This window comes from Megalops cyprinoides, chromosome 2 (genome assembly GCF_013368585.1).
Source record: "Megalops cyprinoides isolate fMegCyp1 chromosome 2, fMegCyp1.pri, whole genome shotgun sequence".
NCBI classification, from domain to species: Eukaryota; Metazoa; Chordata; class Actinopteri; order Elopiformes; family Megalopidae; genus Megalops; species Megalops cyprinoides.
This window is the reverse complement of record NC_050584.1, coordinates 23,897,030-23,924,447: the sequence shown is the minus strand read 5'-3', so window position 1 is coordinate 23,924,447 and position 27,418 is coordinate 23,897,030. Positions and strand designations below refer to the sequence as shown.

Below are 27,418 nucleotides of genomic sequence, written 5' to 3'. Positions count from 1 at the left end.
TTCGCTGCGCTTCGCTTAAGTTTCCACCGCAACGCCGGGTAACAGGTTGGGAGTTCCCCGCAAAAGTGTTAGCCTCATTCCCGGGATTTCAAGATGAGCTCATACGGATCACAAAGAGCCATCAATACCTTGGGCAGGAGTACCATCTCCAGGCCCGAATTTACCGGTGGCAGCTACGCTTACGCCAGGAGCGACATGCACGGCGGTAATGGATATGCGGCCGAATACGCAGGGGGATACAATACGCTTTCATACTCGAAGAGCTCTGTTGGAGGAGGAGGACACACAGGGTACGTACTGAGCTTTTTTCCGTTGCTTTCATTTGTTGAAAAATATTTTACTACACCTTTACGCTACTCTATGTATTACTTTTTATTCCCCCCGTGCACCACATTTTAAGTGTGGTATGGACTGGAGTCGAAAATATGTTGAGTGGTTAGTCTACTTGTCACAAGAGTCGAGGGTATCGTTATTTCTTTTTCCGCAGGCGACTCCGCACTGTTATTGATATACATGGTATTGCATAGGTGAATAGTGTTTGGGTATTGGTGGGTAGTTGTAGCACCAATGTATTCGGAGTTATGTTTCCTTTCTTCTGCCGAAGAGCTTGCAAATTGACAATAAGCAGCGCTGCATAGTTAAGGTGTAAGTTTGTAATTTATTACCCTTGTCTTAAGTAAGTGTGTAGTTACTTAAGATGTCCTAAAAGTCTGGAGTATGCCTCGAAGCGCATGGGGCAGTTTTTTTAACTTCTTGCAAAAGTTAAAATTAATTTAGCTGAAGTCTGAATGTGTCACCAGTGTAATTAGCCAATACGTTCTCCCAGTCTTAGTGGGGCAGGTACATCCACGTGGTAAAAAACAACAAATGTATGCAGGTTTAGTTATTCAGATAACAAGGTTGCGAAATAGTTCAATATTTGTTGAGAAAGTGTTAACTGCAAAACGGCACTTGCTTCTTTAGTTTTCTCCCTTAATTTAAAATAATAATAATAATAATAATAATAATAATAATAAAAACACTTCAAGTATTTTGTGCCCTGTTTAAATATAAAATATAATCAAACTATTGTAAAAGAACATTTAGAAAGCAAAAGAAAAGAAAGCATAAAGCGTCATAATAACTAACAGCTGTCACCCTTACCCCTCCCTTATGAAAAATATATGTTTATTAATAATGCATCCATGTTCTGTGTGAAACAACATAATGTAACGAAAAATAGCAGGATTTTTTTCCAAAACAAAGTGATAAAACATGAATTCTTCTGTAGATTAAACTGTGCCTTTAATTCATGATAGCAACTGTCATCAACATCCTCTATGAAAATAAAATAGTAAATAAACAGCCAAACAAAAGCAACACAAAAAGCAATGCTATGCTATACACTGTTAATAAAAATAGTAGGCTAGTAGTTAAATAAAAATACATTTCAGTTAAAAATATTTGTAGTGAAGATGATTCAGTGAATAAACAAATTTGAACAGTTGTACATAACAGATTTTCTGGGCTTCAGGGCTCTGGTTTGATACATTTCTAGAACAAATGGTGCGGTTTGGACATGTACATGACACACCCCTTCTGAGCAGAGAATTCATTTTATTGTGTGCTCAGTTATGGCTGGTAAGATCTGTACAGAGATTTCACAGACCTGTGTTCCCATTGCACTGGTAGTGGAGTCCACATAAGTAAGGAATGAAAAATATCATGTGAATCATTATCAGGTCACTGCAGATTTAAATATGTTATAATGCAAATTCTTGTTTACTCAGCTCACTCCAGCTCAGTGCCATTCACCAGAGAGCCTCCATTCTGCATGCACAATGTCAGGAGTACCTGAAGAAGGCAGAGCACTTTCTCCAGTCCGTAAGTGACATTTTTTGTGGCAATATTCTCTGTTCGGTGCTGGCAGAGCTGTAGACGCTGTTTCGGCTTTAGGCCTAACTGTAACATAGCACGTAACACATAACACATAACATAACACATAATGTAACACAGCAAAGAACACAAAGCATAACACTGCACATAACATAATGTAACAAAGCATGTAACACATAATGTACTGCAACACAGCATTACATAATGTAACGCAACACATAGTGTAACAATATGCATAGTATAACATAATGTAACAGCAAGTAACGCATAATGTAATACATCACATAACACATAGTATAACAACACACATAACACATAATTTAACAGCACATAACACACAGTGTAATACAGAAGATGACACATAACACATAAAATAGTTAGAATGTCAGCTTTCAGATTCAGTGTTAGGCAGGTGCCAGCTGAACTGAAGCGTTCCTGTACTGCAAAGAAAAAAAGATTTATTTTTTTGGAGGGTGGTGCCTGAGCTGACATGTTTTGTGGTTTATGATCTGCAAAAAATGTCTTTATGCTCAGGAAGGAAAGCCCCGTATTTTGTAGCAATTTGGATTCACATTCAGTATGAAAGTGAGATTTCTGTTCCAAAGCAGCACTTTCCCTTAAGATCCTGAGGTGATTTTAAGTTTATTAATTGCATTCATTTATTTTTAAAACTTTATTATGGAACACGTTTAATTTTTTCATATGATATATTTTTTATTTCGTTGTTCATTTTTGCTCAGTTCTGTGTCAATATATTCCAAACACCATTAGCATTACCAATTTTTTAATTTCATGTTTTATTTTTCTATTTTATAGATGATACAGTATATTGGGGGAACTGTCACTTTTTTGCTTTTATTTCAACTAGAGTGCTGTCTGGAATTAAGGTCTCCCATCAGAATCAACACTATCAATTTATGTATGAAATCTAGCTACAATGTTAAAATGAACTGATAGAGCATTCATACCAGTTGTTCAAGAAAACAATTTAGCTATCTAGGCTAGCTGTTATTACTTATAGCAGAGGAGGTTTGAATTTATTTTTGGAAGTTAGTAAGTTAGTAGATTTTAAAGTAAAACATGAAGAAATGTAAGTGCTTGAAAGTGTATCCGCTAATCTTAGACTAGACTGAATCTGATTGTTTGAGAAATGTAAAATGTTTGTTAGGTTTGGCTGTCTTCGTCTGTTTGAGTTTGAATATTTGCCTGTTTGTTGGCATAAGGAGAGATGGCATGCATGAGCATGCTTGTTAAAAGTGACAGGAGATGCGTCCTCATACTGAGTGTAACTCAGGACCCCTGTGAGCGATTGGGCGTAGCCCTCTTGTACAGGGAACCAACCTAAGTTAAGTTAAATTAAGCTGGCTAGTTGAAACTTGACTGACTGCCAGTTTGTTGGGACAAATAAGTATTTTAGTATCATTCTTGCTGAATTTACCTGCACAGGCCAGATGGGTCCCTCCATTGAGTCTGTGCAAGAAAAATTAAATTTATCACCACGAAAGAGTGGGACTGATTTAAAAAAAAATAATGTGTAGTTTTCACCCTTCTGACAAAGACAAATGTAATTAGCATCTAATTACCATTGTTCAAATAAGTTTGTTGCATTCTGATGTATGACTCTGGGTTTTCCACAGTCAGGTCCACCAACATCCCTCTTTTCCATCCATCTGAAAGTTTTTTTTTTTTTTACAAAAGAATAGCAAATCAAAATAAGGGCTGGGCAAAGTGAATGCTTTCCTGTGTGATCTGCTTCTATTTACATTCTAGCACAGAAGTTCAAATAAGATATTTGGTACCCCTTGTGTCCGTTCACATTGGCTCAGAGTTACTGGAGGACCAGTAGGATATTGGCAAGAAGGGTCCCATCATCTCCTGTTCACTTCCCACTACATTATTACATTGACTAGTCAGGTGTTTGAACTAGGTGGCTTTATATTTTTGTTCACGTGTCTTGAACATAAATACAGTCAGAATACATATTTTTCCCAAAAAAACTTCCAACCCATTGCTAAATGTTAGAGTAATGACTGTTTTAAATTGTTACATCATTTATTTGCTTACCAGATTTTGTATTTTAGATATTATTCATTTGTATGATGCATTTTTTAACCATTATGCCTTTCCAGTGTTTGTATTGTGTAAGTACCTTTCCAAGAGCGAGAGCATGACTGTTGGCCCAGTGGGGATTTGAATCTTCTGATTTGCTAGTCCAGTACCTTCCTTCATTGCCATCTGCATTAACTTACATCCTGAAGTGCTTTGATGCAAATACAATGTAAAATAAAATTTCCATTTAACATTTTTTGCAACAAGAATGAAAGCTTGAGGGATTATATTGTCAAAACACCAGGCTGTCAGCCTGTCAGCATGTGCGTTTTTTACGGCATTCGTGCTCGTGGGCATTAGTCAACACAGTGAGTCGGTGGATAGACTTTCAGCCTTGACCTGAGCAGACCCGCTTTACCTGCTCTGGCTGGTCCTCTGAATGGCGGTCGTATCCCTTGTGTCCTGCAGGGCGGCGACCCTGCGCGCTCGGCGGCGGAGGCGGAGAAGTACATGGCCATGTCCAAGGAGGTGATCAAACAGCTGAAGGGGTGCGCCTACGACCTGCGTCAGATAGGACAGCCCAATGACACTGTCGTGAGGAGGTAAGACTATGTCGTGGGATAGGCAGGGAACCACAGAGGCCCAAATGATGCTCATCATATGGGGGAGCAGGTGGGGGCATGGCTGGATTTTGGGTCTCATTTGAGCCAAAAAAAAACAACATCGATCTGTCCTGTTTTGAATTCTGGCTACTGAATTCCACTTGATCTGCATCTTTGCCAACTAAATTCCATATACAGGTTTTGACTTGTGTGTATAGAATATTTCACAAGACCTGATTAATGGCAAAATGCCTACAAAGCAACTGTACTGCTGCACAAATGGGATCCATGACCTACAGCTAAAAGAAGTAGCCAAACTCGCCAACCCTCAGTCTATTTGGTAGTACTGTTTGTGTGGGCTGGAAAGTGTACAGTTGTATTGTAGAATAAATGTCTGGCACAAAGTCCCGCTGGCCTACACTCAAGACAGAAAATTCTCCTATACGATCCTGGTCCGCTGTTAGGAAGTGTTGGAGGAAGTAGTTGCAGAACTAAATGACCTCCTACAGGATGTGCTATGGGCCCAGTGCAGCAGGTGTGCCAGGGTTTATGTCTGGCCTCACTGCAGATAAGAGGCAAATGTTATGAATGCTGTTGATAAGTGGCCATAAAAATTCTGCCGCGGTGTGTCACGGAGACTGGTGACGGCTGGAGCCTGAACCGGGCAATGTAGCATGGTGGTAATTGGGCAGTGTAGCATAGTGGTAAGGAGTGGGGCTTGTAACCAAAAGGTTGCTGGTTTGATTCCCCGCCAGGGCACTGCTGCTGTACTCTTGGACAAGGTACTTAATCCACAGTTACCTCAGTAAAAAATCCAGCTATAAAAATGGCTGACATTTAAAAATTGTAAGTCACTCTGGATACGAGTGTCTGCTAAATGGCATTAATGTAATGTAATGTCCTCTGGCTTAATGCCAGAGCTGTGTTTTTCTGCTTTGTTTTTGTTACGAGTCACTGCGCAGAACACTGAAGGAACAAATGCGTCTCAAAGCGATATGCTAAATGATAAAACCATTTAAACACTTCTGCCCATTTCATTTAATGTTGTCGCAGAGGGCTAATTTTTTATGAAGCTGCTCTTTCTGAAAAAAGGGTGAACTGTGTGTGTTTGAGGATCTGAGCTTATTATAGCACCCCTACAGCTGATATTGCACCTGTGGTTCTAGGGCAATGTGTTTTAACAGTGAATGTGTGGGAGACTCCAGGATGGATGCATTTCAAAGTGATAAGCACTGCATAAACATGTCTACGCATCTCTCTTTGAGATAAAAGCGTGTGGAAGGATTTGATCTTATTATAGCATCATGGTGTTAGGTACTGATTTGGAAACCTTGAAACCTTTAGAAATTTTTCAGTGTGTCAAAGAAGAACATTTAAAGCACTGAAAGGCAAGTCCACTTGAACAGTTATATCATGCCGTGTTACCCTTATTCAGCTGATAACTGCATGAATGTACCACATCAATTACTATAGGGGCAGCAGTGTAGCGTAGTGGTAAGGAACAGGGCTGGAAACCAAAAGGTTTCTGGTTCAATTCCTCACTGGGGTGCTACTTCTGTACCTTTTGGTGAGGTATTTAACCCACAATGGCCTCAGTAAATATCCAGCTGTATAAATGGATAGTATATAAAAACAGTAATCTATGTAAGCAGCTCTGGATAAGAACATCTGCTAAATTACAATAATTAGGGATGCACCATTTGTGAAATTCTGGGCCGATGTTGATACAGATGTTTAAAATAACCATTTGGCTGATAGCCGATGCTGATACTGATGTTTAAAGAAAGACCTGGCACACTTAGCTAACTAGCTAGCTAAAACACTCACTACAGACTACCTAGCTAGCTAACTGTAATGTTAATTTGGTAGCTAGCTAGCTAGCAGTACTAAAGTTGTCAGAACAGGTTGCTTACAGTGTCTGTGATAAAATTTACTATAATTTGGTCAGAAGAGACGTGATGAGGCTTTATTAGTTTGATAGCTAGCTAGTAATATGACAGCTGAGCAAATTGCGTGAAAGCCAAATTAGCTAGCAAGCTATCTAGCTTTCTACATTGTTTTTATTGTAGCTAGCTAGCTATGTGTTTGTTTGCAAGGTGATATTTGTATTTGTATAGCTATAGCTAGCTAGCTAGCTAGATTTGTCTTTGTAAGGTGGTATTTGTACTTTTCAGCTGAAAGTGCAAGTAGCTAGCTAGCTAGCTAATTTGCCTTTCACGCACTTTGCTAGCTGTCAAACCAATACAGCTTCATCATGTCTCTTATGAACAAATACTTAATTTTAACATTCATACTGCAAGCTTAAGTACTGTTTGCTCGCTAGCTAGCAACTTAATGTTAGTTAGCTAACTAATTAAGTGCACCAGGTCATTCATTCATTAGTGGATGTAACTTTAAATCCAACAAATGTATCTCTTTTGAATTCTTTTAGGGGGCTTTGCTGACCCATCTGCCCATTCTTGTTTTATTTCTTCAAAAGGTAGATACAGACACACATCAAACTTTTGGTCCACTTTGCCATAGATGCTGACTGAAGAGTTACACTGCCCCCACCCTGAGCGTGACGTAAGAGCAAAATGGCTGCCATGTTAATAAGGCTAATTATAGTACCACCTGTTGAATCTTCTCCAAAATGCAGCTGGGTAGGCTACTGTTGTCCAAGTCAGACCGCAAATAACAAACGCAACATTTAGCCAGTGCAAAATTGATGCGACACAACAGATAAACATCAGCCACTGCCATTGGTGAATGTCATCTTATTTGCCGATAGGCCGATGGCAGTCAACAAGGGTGAATATTGGCCGATACCGATGTATGGCCGATAAATCGGTGCAAACAAATCCCTAACAATAATGTAATGTTTGTGGAGTGTTAAGCAGAATGTACAGCATTTTCTTGCCATTCGGCGAAGGACAGAAATGGTGAAAAATTTGGAAAAGTTATACAGGTAACCCCATGGCCCCCCCTTTCTCTCTCCCCTGTCATTCAGTGTGGAGCAGTGCCAGGAGCAGCTGCGAGGGGTCCACTACGCTCTCAATGGGACCATCCAGCGTAAAAGGAGCAGCCTCAGCTGGGAAGACCCAGGGCGGAGCTACCACGAGGCCATCGCCTGGATTGGTCAGCAGAAGGTACCACAGAAAGTCACAGAGCAGTCTTCTAAATGTTGATTTGCTCGAGTTATGAGCTATGTTTGTTTTCTTTTCCTTTGAAGAAGGGCTGACTCATGTCTCTCTGCACCTGGCCTGGTTAGACTGAAATGAGAGATCCCATGTTTTAAGTGACCACAGCATGACTTTGATGGAACTCACTCTCCCAGATAATCTTCTTTCGTAACTGGTTTGTGTAGGAGACCTGTGTGTTGTGGGAGTCGTACACTGTCATATCGTAGTGCTCAAAGTACTGGAATGAGACAGTGAGGAAGAGGGGGAAGGAGAAGAGAGGAATGGAGTGAAGAGGTGCATTTCACTGAAAACTGGGCTGTGTGGTTTGACATGTTAATGGCTGCTCACCCTGAACCTGCTCTGTAGTTTATTCCTCTGGAACTTAGGCTCGTAAATTTCTTTTTTTTTTTTTTTACTGTGGAATCCAAGGTGAATGTTCTCTGCCCTCTCACGATCAGGAACAAATTGCAGAAGTAAACTAAAAATCTGGGTACATTAAAAAGCACATCATTCCCATACAAAAATAATACACCAAGAATATATTTTAGAAAATATCTTTCTGTCTCAATCAATATATTGAAAATATATACTGTAAAGAATTGCTGTTTTCTTATATTGCAATGTATTTCTACTTTGCATTAATATATTTAAAATGTATTTACAGTATATAAGGGCTGAACAACATATTTCTCAATATATTATACTACATATCCATATGGGTTATTGAATCCGAGTCATTAATATGTAAGCATAATAGTGCATTTAAGTCTTTTTAAGAGGCTCTGCCATTGAATTCTTGAAACAACAGAGTACCGGCAAAAATATGCCACACAGTTCTTGCAGGTGAAGTATCTGTGTTGCAAGCAAATAGCTGATACTAAACTACATGTATCAGAGTTGTTTTCAGTGTAGAAAAATCTGTTTCAACAAGCACCACTGTGAACAGCTTGCAGTAAATCGCAGATGTTGAGACAGAACAGAAACACGCTGCTAAAGAGAAACTGAACCTAAGCTGTCTGATTTATCTAAGAGCAAACAGAGAGTCTTCTGCTGGAGATTCTTGGCATAGTTCCCTGCTGATAAGCCATGAACTTACAGAGGAGGGTTTCTATAATTCTCTACTGCCACCTAGAGGCAAATGTTAGAATTGCTCAGGAGCTCTGGTTTACAACATCTCCCCATTTCTTCCTGCAAGCTGATGAGAAGAGTCATGTGTTACTAAACCATCACCGCTGTTCACATAGCAAAAAAATCATGCACTGGCCTTAGGGCGCAGCACTGCTATACCTCCCTTAGAGCAATCAAAGGATTCCATTGTGTTAAGGAGTGAAAATGCGTTTGAGCGGAATCTCGAGTAAAACTGGCCTATCAGCTGCAGAGGGTATCAGTGGTCAGGGCACACCCATGTGTCTTGACAAAGACCCCAAAAAGGTAGCAGCCAAGCACAAAGCATATTGTTAGAGGAAACGGGGTGTGGTTCACTGAGTAACTTCTTAAAAAATTCTCGCTGAGCAGTCCTTCTGAGGTACCCTTGTTACCTCCTGGAGGGTGAGAGAGCCAGATATTCCTGATAAAATAAAATCACCACCTTTTTTTGCCAACAAAGGCAAAGGTGTGCTGTTCCTTCATTGTCCCGCCCTGTGTCTTCCCCCCAGCGCCTGATAGAGACCTCCCCCTGGGGGGACACCTCGGCTGCCATTGAGCAGCAGCTGGCCAACCACAGCAAGTTCCACAGCTCCATCCAGCGCAGCGTGGAGGTGGACAGGGCCAGGGACGAGCTGGTACGTACCGCCCCGACCCCTCCGCTGCACCTGCAGGGCCACTCTGATGACAGCGCCGGGCCTGTGATGGTGCGAGTGTCACAGGCCTGAATGCTGATGTGCTTTAGTAAAAACATGCTCTGCTTAGCTAAAGACTGCGTTCATAATGGGAGATTAATGTCTTTTAGAGGGTTTACATATTCAGGGTGTAATTTAGCATACCCACATTGTATCCCCATGCAAGCCTGCTTCACTTGGTTTCTTCGCTAAAATTTTAACTTTGGAAAAGTTGAAAACCTTTGTGAAAACCCCTGTTCTTCTTACCACTAACTTACACATATAACTTACACTTACACATATAGTATATAGTCTATATATTCATGTCATTCTTCTTCAAGGAAATAATATTTGACATTGATAACACACTTACAGAAATGCAGTGATTTTATACAGCATACAGAAAAAAATCAATTGTCAAAGTGTATCGCTGCATAGATCCAAAATATAATTACACGAAGAATGTTGAAGTCTGCACTGGATTGGTAATACAGGCAAAGTATTGATTGCTTAAAAATACGGAATAGAGTGAACCTAGAAACAAGCATTTTACCACATGCCGATGACACTTCAACAGGCAAAGTGTTCATCTCAATAACATATGTGTTATTAAGTTTGGAGTCTAATATAATGAATAATTTATCTGCACTGTATCTGAGTGTAAACCTTAAGAGTGCAAACCTAACTTATTCATTTCTTTTGGCTTTTTGACTGCCACTAGAATGGAAGAACATGAACTGTATAATACTGTTGTAATATTGCCGTATTCTACATACACATATGAAAATACATGTACGTATGACTTCACTTTGCAGTGACAATTAAAAATGAATAAATCTGTCTCTCTGTAGATGCAGAAGGGAGACAAAGGTGCTCTGCATTTACTGGAGCAAGAATGGGACAGCTTGCAGGTGAGAATTAATTCCTTTATCTCACTTAAAAAAAAAAAAACATGGACCATTGAGCAGGCTCATGAGCACCGTGTGGGATATGAAACCGCAGGCTTACAAGTGAGTGTCTTATATATTTGCCAACTTCTGTTTCCAGAAAATGTCCTTCAACCGAACCAATCAGCTGAGGGACCTGCAGATGATCATTGAGGAGATCTCCAAGGAGATCATGTGGGTGAACGAACGTGAGGAGGAGGAGCTGGTGTTTGACTGGGGGGACAAGAACATCGACGACTACATCCCCAAGAAGCAGGAGAGTTACTCAGTAAGAACACATATGACTGGGCGACGGGGCATGACATCCTCAGTAGATATCTCTACCTGACCAATCAGTAACTGTCATATTGTGCGGCCCCACTCATGATCACAAGATCTACCATTTTGGTGATTGCCCATTTTGTTAAAAAAAACTGTCAGAAAAAAAATGTCGCTGTTGTTTGTCCTGTAAAAAATCTCCAGGCAAGAGTGGCACCAAAATGACTGCATGAGACTGCAATGAGATATTATGCCTTGAGCTCATACCTGGTATAGTATGGAAAGAATGTTTGTTTATTCTTCATTCTCATGATTAAAAACTGATGTCTATAACCTACTTTTAATTGCAGTTGCACCTGCAGATTACTATCTTCACATTTCTGGGAAACAAGGAAAAGCACAGAATTTAAGAATGTACTGGTGTATTAGTAGTTCCAATATTTTATCGCACCCCCTAAAATTTTCAGAAAATGCAAACAATTTATATAAGTCATTGTGTCATAGTAGTAAAGAGCGCTTGTAACCAAAAGGTTGCTGGTTCAATTCCCCACTGGGGCAAGGTACTTAATCCACAACTGCCTCAGTAAACATCCAGCTGTATAAAGCATGCATGTAACAGTTGTAACATATGTAAGGCAGATAAGAGTGTCTGCTAAATGACAATAATATAATGTAATGAGGAGTCCCTTTCTAACACACTGATGTGTTGAATATTTGCAGTAGTGTTGAGTGGTATCACTGGGTGAAGTCCCTGTTGAATTGATACAGACTGAATAAACCTTCATTTTGCAGAAACTTATGAGTGAGCTGGAAGAAAAAGAGAAGCATTTAAATAAACTGAAACAAAAGGTGGATGGCCTCCTGAGGAACAATCACCCAGCTGCTGACAAGATCGAGGTAAAGAGAGAAGGAGTCATTCTGGGACAAAAGCATCTGTCATGTGGCCAAATAATAACAGTAATAATAAAAACTATATCCCCCCTTGGAGCAAATGATTAGTCTGGACAATATTATTTTGCTGAGAGAGCAGTAAAAAGGCAATGCAGAAAGCCCTCTTATATTACTCCCTGGCAAATAAGATGAAGTGGTCCTTTGAAGAAGAGCCAAAATGGAGGCCTCACCTTCCTGAACCTTCCATTTCATGCAGTATATGATGTGACCTGTTGACTCCTGTTGTTCCTTTCCAGGCTTACATGGACACCCTGCAGATACAGTGGAGCTGGCTTCTTCAGATCACCAAATGCATTCCTGTGCACCTGAAAGAGAACACAGCTTATAGCCAGGTAAGGCTCACCTGGCAGAAACTCAGTTTTAACCGTACAATAACAGTGATTTATATTTTCTTTTTAGTGTGAGAATTTCATGAGCTGTGCTCCAGGATAATGCTAACCAAGAACAAACAGTGGGAAAAGAAGAAAGTTGCAGAATGAGAGCTTCAAACAAAACAAACAAAAAGCTAAAACATGCTAAATCAAATGAAATGAACTCATTCTAAACTAAATAACACAAATAAAAAATGATCACCTAACTGACAAAAGAAAAGATAAGTCTTGAGGCTTACAGATAGCTGTAACAAACATAAGGCATAGGTGTTTCATTAGACACATAGGAGTGAAGGAAAAACAATTCTGATATTGCAGACTTTCCTCATTTCCTTAACTATCAGCAGTCACTTTGAATTAATGATCAGAGTTTTCAAAGCTGAGGCTGACATCTTTCTCTGATTGTTTGCCAAAGTTCTTCAAGGAAGCAAACGAGACGTATAGCAAACTGCAAAAGGCTCATGAGAGCATCTATAAGAAGTTCACCTGTGATAAGGGCACATCACTGGAGAACCTGCTGGAGCTAGTCAAAAGCTTGGAGGTAGGGTACAGTCTGCCTGTTAAATAGCCTAACCAAACAAGGGAGAAGGAGCAATGTTATTTAATGTGTCATGTGTATGTACAGTACTAGTAAAAGGTTTGCACACACCTGATTTAAGATTCATAGACATTTTGATCTAAAGACTTATGCTTAATATCTTGAAATTAGTTTTGAAGGCAAATGTAAGTAATGAAGCTGATGCTTACGTAGGAATTTCTTTCCAAAAAAAAAATTTTTTTTTTATATTTTTGGTGGCTCCCGAGTGGCTCAGTTGGTTAAAAAACTTGTTTTGCGTGTAGACTGAACTCTACGGCCCAGGTTTGAACCTGACTGTGTCACTAGCTGACAGTAACTGGGAGCTCACAAGCGGAACACATTGGCTTTGTTCCGCCGGGGATAGGGGTGGGTACGTCGGCAGGGGCTTTGGTCCCATTAACGACAGCGACCTCTGATGGTCGATTGGGCGCCTGTGGTCCGCATGCCAAAGCTGCATACAAAATGTCTTCCTATGACTCATCTTTGTGCTAGCTTAGCTTGTGGACGGCAGTGCGAAAAGAAGCAGCGGCTGGCATGACGTGTCTTGGAGGAGGGCACGTGCTTGTCTAAGCTCTCCTGGATGACAGTGGGGGATGTGCAATGGGACCGAACATCGATGATGACAACTTGGACATTCCAAAATTCGGGGAATTGGCCATTCCAAATTGGGTAGAAAATGGGAAAAAAATATTTTTGGCTACTTTGAAGAATCAAAGCATAGGATTGTTTTGATTTGTTTAACACTTATTTGGTCACTGCATAATTCCAATTGTGTTATTTCATTGTTTTTATGTTTACTATTATTCTAACATGTGGAAAATAGTAAAATAAAGAATAAGTTATTTCCAAACTTTTGACTGGTACTGTACATTTAAAAACACAGACGTTACTAATAAACTGACAGATTGTTGTAAATGGCAAGTGATCTCTTTGTAATGTTTTAAAATTCAATCGTGTAAGAAAGTCTGAGCTGAGCTGAGGAATCTGGTGGCAAGTTGTGGAATGTTGGGGTTGACTGTCGGACCCACAGAAAGAGAAGGAGAGGATCATGGAGAATAAGAGACTGGTGCAACACCTGGTTACCAAGTCCAAGAGCATTGTGAAGCTGAAGCCTCGCAACCCGGAGGAGAAGAGCACCGGCCCCGTCATAGTGCGGGCTCTGTGTGACTACATCCAGGACCAGGTCAGACACTGTCTGTCTCTCTCTCTCACACACACACACAAACACACAAAAGCACACACGCACACAAACACACGCACACACAAAACACACACACACACACACAAACACACAAAAGCACACACGCACACACACGCACACAAACACACGCACACACAAACACACACACATGCACACAAACACACACAGACATACGCACATAGAGCATCATTCTCATGCTCTAAATGAAAGAGCAGTGATTAAATATTTAAAAAAACCCAAAAACATCAGTAATTGACGCCTGTTTTTTTTTTTTTTTTTTTTTTTTACTATGATCGAAGCTGTAACTGAATGCTAGGTGTGGCAGTGGAGTATATTGCATACAAGGCTGCACGGATGTATCAGCCTATAGTATCCATCCTTCGGAAAATGACGTAGTGCCAGAGTCATGGCTATTCGTGGCTCTCTCTGCTTCTACAGAAAACCATCTTCAAAGACAACGAGGGCATTCTGAAGGACAACTCCCAGCGCAGCAAGTGGCATGTGACAGGTCCAGGAGGCCTGGACATGCTAATCCCCTCCGTGTGTCTCCTGGTCCCGCCTCCCAACCCCATCAGCATCAACCTCGCTAACAAGTAAGCCAGTCAGCCTGCTCTGCGGTACTGGGGAAGTCAACGCAGTAGCATACAGAGCCCCATGGTTTGATAAGGTGACAATGGTGAGTCTATGGTTTGCACTGTGCAGTGCAAACCATAGACTCAGTGTAGCGATGCCTCAGTATGATGTGTGTGGAAGTGGTTTAGATTAAAAATGGGTAATGATCATCTATTGCTCTACCACGAGGTTTTGAAGCTTTATGGATTTTCATAAAGACACGCTTATATTATATCCCACATGCTGCAGATACCTTATATAAAAGTATGAAAAATCAATCTGGCTCCCTGCCCTTGGCCCCACACTTGGTAAAAATGTCTTTTCTATATCAGATGCTCTGCTACAGTCCAAAAATAACTGTACAAGGAATATGTTTTATATTGGTGAGATACTTAGCAGTCCATAGTCCTGAGCCACTTACGTTCCTCAGCCTGAAGGCTGCTGCTTGCCTCAGCATGAATCTCTAGCAATAAATGTTATTTAAAATATAATTCTATAAATAAACCTCATATCTTTTTGATAAAAGAATAAAAAAAACTACACACAGCCCATGGTAACTGCTGTTTTTTTTTTTTGTCAGAAACGAACAGTATTACGAAGCCATCCTGGGGATCTGGAACCAGCTCTACATCAACATCAAGAGCCTTATCTCCTGGCAGTACTGTGTGCAAGACATCACCCGCATCAACTCTCTCACCATTACCATGGTGAGTCTTACATTTGCTTAGGACAGAATTACCTCAATTAACATGCAAAATGGACTCTGTGATCTAGTTACTGTGATGTATGGTAGTTCATGTTCTTGGCTTCCTTTAGTTTTATAGGCTGTCTAGCCAGGTTGCACAAGTGAACTTGTGGTAGGGCTTAAATAGTATTATGCTCACACTCACTGCTTTGGGAGTGTTGTTAGTCTGGTCTGACACTATTATTCATTCAACTTGAATGGATACGCTTCAGTTTTTTTGTGCTGGAAGCCGGTCTGGATAAGAGCGTCTGGTAAATGAGTGTAAGGTAAAGTCATGTAAATGGTCAGCAATTTCTTTTTGGTCACTCCACTTTAATTTTTGTATTGTCCCGCAACTTCAGCTTGCGCAGATGCGGCCAGAGGAGTACCGCAGCATCATCAAGAGCCTGGAGACTCACTACCAGGAGTTCCAGCGTCACTCTCACGGCTCAGAGCTGTTCACCGATGATGACAAGAGGCAGATTGAGACCCAGTACACAGGGGCTCAGACCCACTATGACAAACTGGTGGTGGATCTGCCCGCATACAGTAAGGACCACATTCTTTCTTTACCACTTCAAAAGGGTCTGCCATCCTATTTAGGAAATGGGGGTGTTTAGGAATTTAGGAATACTGCATCATGCTACAGAATGTTGGTTGGATGCTGTCATAATTGCTGATGTTTATCACCTGTTTATTTTATTTGTAGTATTGCAATGTATTTTGGATTTTGTATTATAGTGACTGATGTGTGGTAGTATACTTGGCCTCTGTTGCCTAGTCAGATTGCGCTAGTTAACCTGTGGTAGGGCTTGAATGGTGTTATGCTCACACTCACTGGTCTGGGAGTGTCGTTAGCCTGGTCTGACACTGTTGTTCCTTAAACTTTTATATAGATAAATTTATTTTCTATTGTGCTGGAAGTCACTCTGGATAAGGGTGTCTGCTAAATTATTGTGTTGCAGATGTAATTTAATGATGTCCTAAAGCAAACCAGCCTGTTTGTTGGAGTTTTTGTGGAAGGATAGATGCAGATGTAAATATATCAGAGGGTTTGTACCTATAGAGTGGGTTCCTTACAGATGGAAAAAAAGCTCTGCTTCCTCAGTTCAGAGCATTATCTCCGCTCGTCACGGGTAGGAAATGAGGGCAGCAAAAGTCACAGTGCTGAAGTGTCTCCTTTTGACTGCTTGCAGCCGCAGCCAAGAAGGAGGAGGAGATCAAGGCGAAGCAGGTGGAACAGGTGACCAAACAGGAGCCGAAACCCACCCAAAACCTGACCCTGCTGACGGAGCTGCAGGTCCTGAGGCAGAGGCTGGAGGTGGCCGAAACGGGCCTCTCCCAGCACCTCCACCTGCCCCTGGGGGAAGAGGGCCTGCAGGGATGCTCCCAGCGGATTGTCCAGCTGGAGGTAAATTGCTACCCCAAGCCCTTCAACCTGAAATACCCTTCCTTTTGGATCTGACAGTAAATGTTCCTTGTCTTGTGGGAAATGGGCCCCTTCTACTAGATTGTTCTGTCCACATGACTGAAGTTTGGTTTTTTGATTCTTAAAAATTTTCATAAAAGTTTGAGTTTGTTAGCTGATCCACAGTGTTGTCCCTGTTTCTGCGCTGAGCAGTAGGTGTATAGTCCAAATGCAGTCAGAGGTCCCTCTGACGTCATCTACCATAAAATTTTAGCATCATCTACAAACAAAACCGTTGCCCTGACCAGGAGAGTCACTTTTGAAACATTGACTTAATGTTCTGACTGCGCTGCTGTGATGTCACAGGGCCTGCACCAGGACCTCGACTCCATCCGGGACGAGTACATCAAGCTGAAGGAGAAGATCATGAGGCAGCTGGAGGGCATGACGGACGCGGACAAGGTCAAGTTCCTCCGGTCTGAGCTTGCTCTCATCAACCAGAGACTGGGCAGTCTGGAGGGCTACTCCTCCTCCTACATACAGAGGTAAGACTGGGCCCATGCATTTTGAGCTTTCCTTCATCTCACAATGAATGTCAAGATGGGTCTTTGGAGCTTTTGCTTCCTTTTAGGAGGGTAGCAGTACTGTGGAGCAGTAGGTGAATGATTGGTTGCAGGTTCAAAACCCTTTCAAAATATATACTAAAATAATGTGTCTAAAATACATTACATTACATAACAATACACAATGAGTCCATGATGATGGCACATGAAAGTATGAATTAAAGCACTTATTCCAAATGTGGTTCTCTGGAGAAACATTACAGACATTGCATAACAAGCACAGTAACCCACAGAACTGAATTTATATACAGAGCTCAAATTGCTGTAAAAGGGTTGTGTGAGGCATGTGTGAGAACTATACAATTAGAATGTACTGTTGGGGAACATACAGCTGTGTGATTGGGTATTAGATGAAATATTGGCCGCATAAGCAATCAGATGTGCGGTGCAGTGTAAGCAGAGTGCCTCTAGAGGGCGCTCTCTGAGTCTCCATGCTGCTGCTCTCTACCCCAGGCTGAAGGCGCTAATGGCCCTGCTTCAGAGCCTGCTTCAGGCCGAAGACGTGGTCAAGGTCCATGAGGCCCGGCTGACCGAGAAGGAGACCAGCTCTCTGGACCCGGACGAGATAGAGGCCTACAGAGCCACACTGATGGTAGCCTAACCACTCCACCCTTCCGGTCATCGCCACCTGTAATGCTCCTGATAACATAGAGAGCAAACCCAACACCAGATCTCACTCCACACAGCTCTCCAGAAATGCATTGCTTTACCTCCAGATGTCAGTCTCTGTATGCTTGCTCTGGCTTATATTTGGTAATGTCTCCGCAGAAGCAAACCAGTAATGAGGTACAGAAACGAGTAACAAAGCCCTGCATTTGAAGATAATGAACCAAAGACTATTTCAGTCAGTGCTCTATTTGTGTGTTTGTGTGTGTGTGTGTGTGTGTGTGTGTGTGTGTGTGTGTGTGTGTGTTTGTGTGTGTATATGTCTGTCTGTAGGAAATGAAGTCTGAGCTGGAGCAGAAGTCGAACTTGCTGAGGACAATGGAAACAGAGCTGAGCAATGCTGTGAACTGGAACAGCCAAATAGACCAGTCTTGCCCCAAGTGCACCGTGGACCTCTCCAAGTACTCTGAGCTAGTGGGCCAGATGTCAGACCGCTGGCATCGCATCCAGGCCCAGATCGACTGCAGGCAGGAGGCTTTCATTTTCTTTGTTCACACGTGTCACATACACTGTTGTGCATCTGGTTGAAGAACACGTGATGTCATCATAGTCATGAAAGCAGTAGATTGTCATGTGAATGGCAAGAATCCCTCTTCCCCAGGTTTCTGCAGTTCTGCATGCCCCACCCATTCTGATGTTTATTTCAAAGTTTTTATTTGTCACATGCCAAGGTACAATGTACAGTGCAGTGAAATGATGGCATGTCTGTGAATTTACACATATCTTTTATTCCCCCTCAGACTTTATACACTTTGATTAGTTTTGGGTATATCCATCATGTCATCCATTAGGTTAAAGAAATTGTGGATTTGATTTTTGACACTTTGGCTGTACTATATAATTTGTCCAAGTGCTAGAATTTCCAGTGCTCAGATGCCTGTACTAATTAACAAGCCCACTCAGTTTGTGAATTACTGGATGGAATACTGAATGGCTTATAAGACTAGGTTTTCTCATAATAGTCTTATTGGAGAGGGTAGTGGTATGGGAAATTGAAGATACTGTAGATACTGTGACTGTGCTTTACTAGTTGACATGCATTAGATCAGTGTTGATTTCATATTCTTTCGCATCTCAGGCTAAACGATCTACAGAAGCAACAGCATGAGCTCAGGCAATACCAGCAGACCAGCTCCGCCCTCAGCGGGTGGATCGATGACACCCGCCAGCGCCAGGATGCCCTTCAGGGCACCAAGTTTGAGGACATCAAAGCCCTCACAGAGCACATGAACCAGCAGAAGGTACTGCAAGGGGCCTGTCAATCAAATCGTCAATCGATCAATAAATCAGTCAGTTGGTCAGTTCATCAGTATAGGGCAAAAGGAGATGGTTCCACTCATATGTAGTTACTAAACTGAACACTGTAATTGGTAGTGTAAAAAAAGCATTGAAACTGCACCTTTTCAAAAGCACTGAAGCTATCAGTCAGTGAGTCTATTGAATTTTACTTCAGATAGGAAGACAATGGAAAATGTGGTTTACAGACTGTTATTTGAGAGGTATGCACACAGTCTTATAGGATGTGGAATTATGAATGCAAATAGTTTCAAAACCAGAGTGGATGAAGAAGCGCTCAAGCAGGAGAAATAAAATTCCTGGCAATCAGATGCTCTTTGAAGCTGCGCTTCTGGATAGTTCACTTTATTTACTTTCCAACATTTTTATTCATGGTAACTTACATAATCTACAATTTTAATATCTATTTATACAGATGGATATTTACTGTAGTAATGCTGGGGGAGTACCTTGCCCAGGGGTGCAACAGCAGTGCCCCAACAGAAAACAGAGCCTGCAAACTTTTGGTTGTGAGCCAAGTCCTCACCTACTCTATAAGAGTGCCCGCGCAGTACTGTCCAGTTAAGCTCAGTTGGCTGAAGACCCACTTAAAATGCTTACAGCTCTTAAAATATTTCAGCCACTTGTGCTCTGGCCAAATGACAGGCCACGCAGAGAAAATATGATGGGTGTCATTGCGTTGCTGACCTTGCTCTGTGTGTGTGTGTGTGGCAATTGACAGATCTTGAACTCTGAAATAATAGGGAAGAGGGAGGAGGTAGAAGATGTTCTGAAGGATGCCAACACATGTGCAACATCCATTAAGGTACAGTAACACTGTAGCAGGAGTGGCATGTTTCATTTATGGTTGACCTTTTGAACTTAGGAGCTCCATTTGCAGAATGAGAAATGAGTTTGTCTTAATTGAATCTCTTGTGCTACGTGGCTGGCACCAGCAGACACATGACGTACAGATAGCAGATTTTCTTTTATTTTTGAATTATTCTTTCATTTTGTGCAGGACTACGAGCTAGAGCTGGCCTCCTACAGTGCAGGGCTGGAGACTCTGCTCAACATCCCCATCAAGAGGACCATGCTGCAGTCTCCGGCTACCGTGCTCACCCAGGAGGTACTTTCCTAGGGCAATGAGAAAGGAAATTTAGGGTATTGAAAAGCTGCTGCACTAGTACATTGTCAGAAATCATGTCACTTGACACTTTGCTTAAATAATATGCTTCTGTTGAATATGTAAATCAGAAATAAAATGATATTGGGATAGGGAGAGTATCCTGGTCTTAGAGTAAAGTACACAGTCCATTGCTACAATGTCACTTCAGCATTGTGAGAATGTTAGCTCCAGCTGCATTCCTTTTTGCTGACTGGAGAGAACTGTGCTTTGTGCCTCCCAGGCGGGTGACTTGCAGGCTCGCTACATCGAGCTCCTTACCCGCTCCAATGCCTACTACAAGTTCCTTGGGGAAATGCTGAAAAACATGGAGGAGCTGAAGGTAGGGGGTGAACTCACAGGAACTGCTGTCAGTCCCTGAATGAAATGTGGTCCTTTTAATCTGTCACCATGTACTTTCAACATCACATGAGGGAGAAAATTTCAGTCTAGTTATACAAAAATACACATAAAAATTCAGGAGAATTTTATATTTTAAATATGATACTGTGTATAATTGGGTTTCAGTTCAACAAAAGTGATTGAATTCATAAATAATAATTTAATTAATAATAATTTGAACACAAATGGGTTATATTTAGCCCACAGTGAACAGCTTTTTTAATGAATGCAGATTGGCATGATTTATTCATCAGTACCTTGCAGTGTGCTTTTCTGATGTTTAACATAACTAATCTGTTTCACATTCAACACATGATACTGGAAAGAGTGTATTTTATTACAGAAACTAAGCTTTGATCAGATTACTCAAAATAACTGCATAATAATATGCTTATTGTTTATTAGCTTTGCTGTAAACCTTGCTTCACTTTATGACAAAATATCAGTATTTTACTTTAATGTTTCATTTTTAAATTAGAGATGATATGCTTAAACTGAAAAAAAATACTTTTCACATATTAACATGCATGAGCATATTTACTCAAACACTCTAACTTTTTAATTATTTAGATCAGGAACACCAGAATCGACCTGCTGGAAGAAGAGCTGAGACTTCTGAAAGAGGACATCGAAGACAGAAACCTGAAGAACAAGTCTCTGGAAGACGCACTAGCTAAGTACCAGCTGGAGCTCTCAGAATCCAAAGAGCAGCTGCTGTCTCTGGAAGAGGTCAAAAGGAGCCAGGTCATAGAGTGCAACGCCACCAGGGAGAACCTCAACAGCACCAGCAGCCAGCTAGTGGAGCTGCAAGACCAGCTGGCCCGGCTCAACCAGCTCATCGACGAGGAGAGGAGGAAGAGGCAGCTGGCAGAGGAGACGTACACCAGCCAGCAGGAGGAGTATGAGCTGATCATCAGGAAGAGGCAGAAGGAGCTGGAGGAGGTCAACTGGGCCAAGATTGACATCGAGAAGACCATCAAGGACAAGGAGCGGGAGATTGAGAGGCTGCGGATGCAGCTGGAGGACGAGGCCGGGCGAAAACGGGAGGTAGAGGCCGAGCTCTCCAAGGTAAGAAACCAGTGTAACCTGGAAATAAGTAACCTTAGGAAAACCTACGAGTCCGAGATCCACATCACAAAGACCAACATCCAAAAGATCACCATGCAGAAGCAGGAGGAGTCATCGGGGCTCAAACTGCAGTATGAAAGCCTGGTAAGTGAGAAGAGGGAGTTGGAGGAAGAGCTTAAGAGACTGAAGCTCTCCATCAGCGAATTGGAAGAGCTGAGGAGGAAGGCAGAGGAGGAGGCCAACCAGCTCAGGTCCATGGGGACAGAGGAGTCCAGAAAGAAAAAGGAGCTGGTAATTCAGATAGAGACCATAATCAAGCAGAGATCTGACGATGACCTTAAGCACAAGGAGGCCCTGATGGAGGCTAATAGAATTATTCAGGAAAAGAACAAGGAGATCACTTTGCTCACTCTGAACCTGGAAGAGGACAGCAGGAAGAGAAAAGCCCTTGAGACCGAAAACTCCAGCCTCAAGCAAATCCAGATTGACCTGAAGGCAAAGCAGGCTTCCTCCACTGAGTCCATCAACAAGTTGAAAGTAACAGAGGAGGAGATCAGCGTGCTCAGGGTCCAACTGGAGAAGCAAATGGGCGACAGGAGCAAGGTGGAGCAGTCTGCAGCCAGGCTCCAGAGCAGGGTCGCAGACCTGCAGAAGATGGTCGATGCTCTGGAGGCCGAAGCCGAGAAGCACAAGAAGGCCGCGCTGGAGGAGGTTGGCAGGAGGCAGAGGGCGGAGGCGGAGCTAGAGAGGATGGCGCAGGCTTGCAAGGGGCACACGACCACCATCACTCTGCTTAAGAAGCAGCAGGAGGAGGCATCCGTCATGAGCAGGAAGAATGACCAGGAACTGCGGAGACTCCAGGAGGCCCTCGACAAGAGTCTGAGGGACCACAAGACTGCCACGGAGAGGCTGAACCAGCTGACTGCCGAACTGAAGGCCCTGCAGCAGCAGCTACTGCAGGAGCAGGCGCGGGTGAAGGAGGCCAACCTCCGTAATGAGACCCTCTACAAGACTATCGAGGAGAAGAGCAGGGTTCTGAACGACAACGCCACCGAGATCGAGAAGCTGCAGAGCCTCACACAGAAGCTGACCAAGGAACGTCTGAAGCTGGAGGAAGAGCTGAGGGCCCTCCGGCAGGAGCGGGACGAGCTGAAGAAGAGCAAGGACAGCAGCAACAGTGAAGCGATGGCACAGATATCATCCCTGCAGCTTCAGCTACAGAGCAGCAGCAAAACCACCCTTGAGTCCCAGGGGCTGATTGACGAGCTGTCCCGGGAAAGAGAAAAGCTGAAACTGGAAATTGAAAAAATTCAAAAGCAAGCCATGGAGGTATTTTCATAATCTGAGAATCTTCGGATTATGTCAAATTATGCCTTGAAATTCTGAATGGCTCTTAATCACTCTTCGTGCATGCCAGCTTTGCTTTCATGTGCTTCTGTCCTAATGAAGTCCTAATCCTAATGTGTCTGTGCATGTCTAAATCATCATTCCATGCCCTGATTCAGTCACTGGTTTGGCTGTAAAAAGAATCATTTACATTTTTTTCTACTTTTTTTTTTATTCAGTGCCCAGCTTGCTGTACAGAATGCTTACTTGTGCCTCTATTTTGTTGATCAAAAGGAGTCCAAATGTTATCACTTCAGATTTTTACCATGTGCCAGCCAATCAGCACATGTCATTGTTGATTGTTTTGTATGATTTTATCTTTTGATTGTTAATGTACATTTATTTATTCATCCATTTTACAGATCAAAACTTGTATTTGTGTTTAATTTACATTCAATGGCTATTCAGTTAATACAAATTTCACAGCAAATACAATATATTAATGGTGCTTTAACAATAATAGTTATACCAAGGCATGTTCTATTGGAGCATCCTTGTGTCTCAGTGTGTACCTGTCTCTTTGAATTAATACTTAACATAAAATTGTAGCCATACTTTCACCTTGTTTGTAAAATAACTTTGTAAATGCAAAAAACAACCGACTACAGCTTATCTTATTTGTAGTAATGTACTTGTTGCAGTTAATATGATGGGAGAAATATAAAGTGTGCTTAGCTACTTTAGCTTTTTTAAGCTGTTTAATTTTAATAATGCTCTTTTGCTGTTCTTTTCATTTTCAGACATCCACCATGATACACGAATCTCAAACTCACTACAATGAGCTCCTGCAAGAAAGGGACAACCTCTTACTTAAGATAAAACTGATAGAACAGGACAAGGCCAAGATGCAGAAGTACGGAGAGGAGCTCAGCCGCATCAAGGTGTCCCTGGAGTCCGAGGTGCGGCAGAGGCAGCGCCTCCAGGATGAGAATGACCAGATCAGGAAGGATCTGACCTACTGGAAGAGCCAGTACGAGGTTAAGGAGGGCCTGGTCAAACAGTACGACTCAGAGAAAGATAAGATGGAGAGGGAGAGGAGCTCGCTGAAGATGGAGATCGAGAGGCTGCTGTCGGAGCTGAAACTGGTGGAGGAAAGGTACAAGATCAAGCTGCAGAGCACAGAGAAAGAAATAGTGGACCTGACTTCTTTGAGAGACAGGCTGGAGCTGGAGCTGAGGAAACTGAGGCAGCGTCCGGACGCCTTCAGCAAGCAGACCCAGACTGAGGAGGCCATGGACATGGTGGATGCCTCCATGCTTGTCTTCGACGGCATCCGCCGGAAAGTCACGGCCCACCAGCTGTGTGACTGCGGGATTATTGACAAGGTCACCCTCAGCCAGCTGATGAAGGGGAAGAAGACTGTGCCGGAGGTGGCCGTCGACATCAAGGTCAACCTAAAGGGCACAGGGGTCATCGCTGGCATGGAAAGCGGCCCCCAGGGCAGAATTCCTATTATCGAGGCCAAGCACAGAAATCTCCTCACACCAGAGAGTGCCACCATGCTCCTGGAGGCACAGGCTGCCACAGGCTACATAATTGACCCCAGAACCAATGAGAAAATGACAGTGGATGTGGCCTGCTCCAGGGGCCTTGTGGACGCCCAGGACAGAGACACTCTCATCATAGCTGAAAATGCCTCCATGGGTTTCAAGGATCCAGCTACGGGCAAACTGCTGTCAGCGGGGCAGGCGATGAAGAAAGGCTGGATTGATCGGGACACTGCCCTGCGTCTCCTCCAGGCACAGGAGTCTGTTGGAGGCATCGTTGACCCGGTGCTGAGTGTCTTCCTCCCGAAAGATGCTGCTGTGGACCGAGATCTAATCGATGAAGACCTCTACAGGGCTCTGAATAAGAAACCGACATGCTACATAGACCCTGCCACAGAGGAGAACACCTGTTACATCAATCTGAAGATGAAGTGCAAAACAGAACCCACCGGAGGTCTGCTCCTCCTTCCAGCCCCAGAGAAACCCCTGACAGTGAAGGGGATCAGAGGAGAGGTCTCAGTCTCCGAACTAGTTGATTCCAACCTGCTGGAAAGCTCAGATTTGGATAAATTAAGGGAGGGCAAACTGTCAAGCCAGGACATTGAGACCAAACTCAGACAATACCTTCAAGGTTCTACTTGCATCGCAGGCATTTATGATGAAGCCACTGACAGAGTCATGCCCATCTACCAGGCCATGAAGGAGGGGCTCCTCAGGCCAGGCACAACACTGGAGCTCCTGGAGGCTCAGGCTGCCTCTGGATTCATGATTGACCCCATCAACAATATGTACCTAACTGTGGATGAAGCATGGAAAAGAGGCCTCGTTGGCAAGGAGTTCAAGGACAAACTCCTGTCTGCCGAGAGAGCTGTCACCGGATACACAGATCCCAACACGGGAAAGATCATCTCGCTCTTCCAAGCCATCGAGATGGGCCTTATCGAGAAAGGGCATGGCATCAGGCTGTTGGAAGCTCAGATTGCAAGCGGTGGCATAATTGACCCCAAACAGAGCCACCGCATAGATGTGGCCATTGCCTACAAGCGGGGATACTTTGACGAAGAGATGAACGAGATCCTGTCCTACGAAGGTGATGATACAAAGGGCTTCTTCGACCCGAACACGCAGGAGAACCTGACTTACCTGCAGCTCAAAGAGAGGTGTGTGAGTGATGAGAAGACGGGATTGGTCCTGCTGCCACTGAAGGACAAGAAGAAGCAGCAGCAGTCCACCCAGAAGAACACCCTCCGCAAGCGGAGAGTGGTGATCGTTGACCCCGACACAAACAAAGAGATGACGGTGAAGGAGGCCTATGACAAGCAGCTCATCGACTACGAGACCTACCTGGAGCTCTCTGGGCAGGAGTGTGAGTGGGAGGAGATCACCATCACGGCACCTGACGGCTCCACCCGGCTGGTTGTCATTGACCAGAAGACGGGCATCCAGTACGACATCCAGGATTCCCTGGAAAAGGGCATCATCGACAAGGCCACGTTTGAGAAATACAAGTCAGGGTCACTGACTCTCACACAGTTCGCGGACATGATCACCAACAAAACCCGCACTGAAAGGACTGTGACTTCTAGCAAGGTGGAAACTGTGACTCATAGCAGCAGGCCCCAGCAACACCCACCGCCATCGCCAACTACACTCAAGCACATTGCCAGCGTCTCCATAACCCTCGCTTCCCCATCAGAAGTGTTAGGTGACCAAAGCCCCGTGGCAGCCATATTTGATACAGACACTCTTGAGAAAATATCCATCACGGAAGCACTGCACCGTGGGTTAGTGGACTCCATCACTGCTCAGCGTCTGCTGGAAGCACAGGCCTGCACTGGAGGCATTGTCGACCTAACCAGTGGCAAGAGGCTTTCAGTGCAAGAGGCAGCACGCCAGGGGATTATTGAGGAAGATATGGCCACCAGGCTGAAGCCAGCGCAGAAGGCGTACCTCGGGTTTGAGGATGTCAAAAGCCAGAGGAAGATGTCGGCGGTTGAAGCGATGAAGGAGAAGTGGCTGCCTTACGAGGCCGGGCAGAGGTTTCTCGAGTTCCAGTATGTGACAGGAGGCCTCATCGACCCTGCGATTGGTCAGAGGAGGACCTTGGAGGACGTAGTCCAGAGAGGCTGGATGGACACCAGGGCTGCACAGAAGCTCCAGGACACCAGGCACCACGCCAAGAACTTGACCTGTCCCAAGACCAAGCTGAAGATTTCGTACAAGGAGGCCACGGACAACTGCATGGTGGAGGAGGGCAGCGGGATAAAGATGCTCCAGGCCTCCTCAATGTCTTCCAAAGGGATCAGCAGCCCCTACAATGTGTCTTCCGCTCCTGGGTCCGCCTCCGGCTCCCGCAGTGGGTCTAGGAGTGGGTCCCGCAGAGGAAGCATAGACATGACAACCAGATACAGCTACAGCTACACCTCCTTCAGCTCCAGATCTACGTCTTAACACCATATTCCACAGGCAACATCTACAGATTAACATAAAATGACACTCATTTTTATGTTTTCAGCTTTGTGTCTTTTAGGAGTGTGGAAATGACCTATAAGAATGGGATTTTGGGACACACATTGTGCAGATAATGTTGGGTTTTGGTGTCATTAGATAAGAACAGGGAATATTTAGCCACACCTGGGAATGAATTAATTTGGGGGTTTTTTGTTTATTTTCAAATGCTGTTTATGTTATGATGCTCTTGGGATAATAGCATGCTTTTTATATTGCTTTTTTGTTTAACCATGACTCAATAATTGTACTTGTTATCATGTAAAAGGAGGAACTTAATTTAGC

General features: G+C 43.2%; 1 protein-coding gene across 2 annotated transcripts; it reads left to right on the top strand.

The window, feature by feature from the left end:
- LOC118772427 (desmoplakin-like) lies at window positions 1–27,418 on the top strand. Of its 2 annotated transcripts, none has more exons than XM_036520741.1 (24): window positions 1–290; window positions 1,770–1,863; window positions 4,393–4,526; window positions 7,516–7,654; window positions 9,343–9,468; window positions 10,356–10,415; window positions 10,552–10,719; window positions 11,502–11,606; window positions 11,897–11,992; window positions 12,447–12,572; window positions 13,639–13,791; window positions 14,248–14,402; window positions 15,002–15,128; window positions 15,508–15,694; window positions 16,342–16,556; window positions 16,920–17,098; window positions 17,630–17,768; window positions 18,116–18,309; window positions 18,921–19,083; window positions 19,860–19,943; window positions 20,139–20,246; window positions 20,527–20,625; window positions 21,255–23,081; window positions 23,879–27,418. In XM_036520741.1, the coding sequence occupies exons 1-24, from the start codon at window positions 94–96 to the stop codon at window positions 27,074–27,076; spliced, it is 8,073 nt and encodes a 2,690-aa protein (XP_036376634.1). In that variant the 5' UTR covers window positions 1–93; the 3' UTR covers window positions 27,077–27,418. The 2 variants fall into 2 exon arrangements, with proteins under 2 accessions (XP_036376634.1, XP_036376635.1); XM_036520742.1 differs by having other exon boundaries at window positions 21,255–21,752; window positions 23,879–27,417.